We start from the raw sequence: 3376 nt of genomic DNA, 5'->3' as shown, positions 1-3376 counted from the left end.
AGTGGTTAGTAAAAGTTTTAAATATGGGAAGGAATTGTATAGAAGAATTTATGGGACAAAGGCAATTAGCCGGCATTTAAAGAATTTTAAAAGAAAAAATGAAAACAAAGTAAAGGTATCCTTGAAAATGACCTAAGTGGTCGAAACGTTGGAAGTTTAAAAAGAATAAAGTTGAGAAAAAGGATCAAAATTGTTTTTAAATAAAATTTACAGATTATTTTAATTCATAGGATGGTAAAATGTATAAAGTGTAGTAGAAAAATGGTATTATTATTTAATTTGTAAATAGTATTGTAAATAAAAGAGTAGATGGTTGACACTGCTTCGAAGGCATGTTCCTTTGTTCTGAACAGTCAGGTGTGGTGTCTATTAACAGAAGCATATATTCTTTATCTTTATTTATGAAACCCTCTTAAAATTCCACAACATAAAGATATATTTAAAAAACAAAACAAAGTAATCATATTGTAATATGACATGGAATTTTCGAAAATTTAAAAGAAATTAGTTGTGGATTAATTGTTAACATGAAATTCCTAGAATATTTCCAGCTAAATAAAATATTTATTTTGATGTATAATGTTAAAATATTATGACATATTTTATTTTTAACCATAACTTTTAAAAGAAGTTTTGAATACTCCAGAATATTTCAAAATTATTAATTAAAAATAAAGTATTGATTGACTTATTTCACTTAAAGCAATTCCATTTCTTTTTTTGTGTATCTTGGTGGCATTTATTGTAAGGATCAATTCAATGTTAAAAATTTGCCTTGTCAAGTACGGCAATATGAAATCTACTAAGGTGTCTACAATTAGTTCATAATAGGATTAGTATAACATTCCTACTTTAATTTTACTAATTGAAAATTAGTGTATAGAAAGTTTGACATTTGTATTAACAAATTTGAAAGTATTTTCAAATTCATTATTTATATTTAGGGATAATAAGGTGACTAAAAAGAATTTTTAAGCTTAACTATTTTATTTCACCATTTTTTTTTGTTTTCTTATACCAGTATTTACATGTAATATTTATGACTAGACTTTTAACAACTTAAAATATATCTATCATAATCTTAAAATTACTCCATTTTGGGAGAACCAAATTTCGGTGAAATTTACACCTTACAATTAAATTATTTTTAAATAAATATATAATACAATGTAAATACAAGCGTCTTTAACATGATACATTTTGTGCTTTAGCAGTTTCCAGTGCATTGCTTAAAATTATGACAACATAGAAGCTTTTAAGCTGTTGTAAAAGAAAAGATATTAATGTGTTGATACACTTAAATTTAAAACACGAGAAACAGGGTACATAAAAATTCCTGGAATTGTCTAAATGTAGAAGATATCTTATTAAAAATAGTACATATATTTTCTTTCTCACCGCACAAATTAGAAACATATATTCTTCAAAATTCATTTTCTTTTCTCAAAAATTTACTAATTTTTAAACTATTACATCAGAAGAGTTATTACAGTAACATTATAATTTGCTAAAGGTGGCATTTACAATTATTTTACTTGACGGTCAGTATTCATTCATAACATGCTTGCACAGTGTGAGATCACAGGCACAAAAAATAATAAGGTAGTTCATACATATGTGTAAGAGTGGAATTTTGAAACACTCTTTCAATTATGCATTTCGTCTACTCCAGCGATTTCTAAAAGACAAAGTATTATCTCCTTTCAAATCTTGAAATATTCTGAATTTAGGTTGGACACAGTACTGGAAATAAAAATACCAATTAAAAAATTTCTTTAAAAATAACAATAATATTAAGAGTTGTATAAAAGAAAAGTAAAGATGACAGAGACAGAGTTTTAAAATTAAATGTTTTTCCACATTTTTGAATCTTTTTAATTATATCAATGCAAATTTAAAAGCTTAAGATTTTATAAAACTGTGAGCTCATAAAATAAAATGTCAGTTTTCATGGTAGAATAAATAAAATACCAAAGAAAATATAAATGAATATAAATGTCATTGCTGTAGACAATACATCCAGCAATTCATTTGCCTTTAAGCTTTATGGATAATTTACTGATCAGAAATTTTTTTTTAAATTGAGTACTTAATTAAAAACTATTCAGCACTATTTTGAGAACTAAATCTTTTTTAAGAAAGCCTCTAATTAAATTTAGACTACAATCATAACCTTCATTATATTTACATGACAATCAAATCATTGAAGAATAATGACGTAATTGTAAAAATTTTTGAAAATGACTTTATAGAGTTGGCAGGATCCAAAATGGATATAATAGATGTTTGTAAATACACATAATTCTACTTACGAAATTCCTCCCCTTTGCAAATTTATTACCTAGTTAATGCATTTTTAGCTTGCCAGCACGGTAAAATCAGTTTCAAAAAGTTTACAGTTGTGTCATTGTTCATCTGGACCAGCAATATGATATTTTCAATTTTCCTAGATTATTTCATCGTGTTAGCGGCAAATCAATGACCAGTATTGTGATTTGGAAATATTTGAAAATTGGTTTCAAAACCAAAAAAGTGACCACTTTTTCTTGATACTGGGGTATTTTAAGTCATTATTGAAATTAGAAAATTTCACTCTATTTTTAGCCTCTAAATATTGAATAAAAGTCACATAATTTATAAAATGATAATTAATAACTTTATAAATACAAAATAAAGTTTTGTGTAAAAAATATTTTTTTGTGTAAAACATAGTAAGTTACCTTTCAAGATATAATCAGTAAGCAGAGTAGGTACAGTTGGACTATCTTCATTTATTGCCTTCAAAACTGAAAAATGGAAACAATTATTTTTCTTAGAAAAATTCATAAACTGGTTATAAATATATTTTTAACACAATATTCATTAATGGTTATTTGCATAGTAATTCGTTCAAAACAATAAATGATTGACATGTATACATCTATATTTCTTTTCTTTAAATAAATAAAAATTTTTAAATTTCTAATTTAGTTTTAAAAAATTACATCATATATTGTGACCTTTCTACTAAAACCTCCTAGCACTCATAAACATTTATCATTCTAAGTAAAGTTATATGCGAATCTTCAAGTTTGATGCATTAATTATCTGTTGGGTCTCAAAACAGAATATCTGATAACAGATAAGTGTATAAAACCAACATTCTCTCAAAACTTTACCTTGATTAAAAAAAAAAAAAAAAAAAAAAAAGTAGTTAGGAGGTTTAGAAATCAAGGTCATAATTTCTATTTTTTTGAGTTGATGAGATAATATTTATTGAATCTTTTATTTCATAGATCTGATACATGAAAATATTAAAGTTTTACATACTAATGGAAAAATATTTAGCTGTTGATGAAATAATGTTATAGGCTGCAGGAAAAAAAATTTTTATATA

The 3376-nt window shown here is 24.7% G+C and overlaps 1 protein-coding gene across 1 annotated transcript in view; it reads right to left on the bottom strand.

The window, feature by feature from the left end:
• Positions 1 to 968: 968 nt before the first annotated feature.
• Unc-76 (fasciculation and elongation protein Unc-76) overlaps positions 969 to 3376 on the bottom strand; it is a 133131-nt gene continuing 130723 nt past the window's right edge. The window contains exons 7-8 of the mRNA XM_014420969.3: positions 2721 to 2786; positions 969 to 1743 (exon numbers count right to left, since the gene is read on the bottom strand). Of these exons, the coding sequence (XP_014276455.1) occupies positions 1727 to 1743; positions 2721 to 2786 (83 nt within the window). The 3' untranslated portion in view covers positions 969 to 1726. The remainder of the gene's footprint in view (positions 1744 to 2720; positions 2787 to 3376) is intronic.

This window comes from Halyomorpha halys, unplaced genomic scaffold, assembly GCF_000696795.3.
Source record: "Halyomorpha halys isolate HHAL.00 unplaced genomic scaffold, Hhal_1.1 Scaffold299.1, whole genome shotgun sequence".
Lineage (NCBI taxonomy): Eukaryota > Metazoa > Arthropoda > Insecta > Hemiptera > Pentatomidae > Halyomorpha > Halyomorpha halys.
This window is presented reverse-complemented; position numbering and strand designations above follow the sequence as displayed.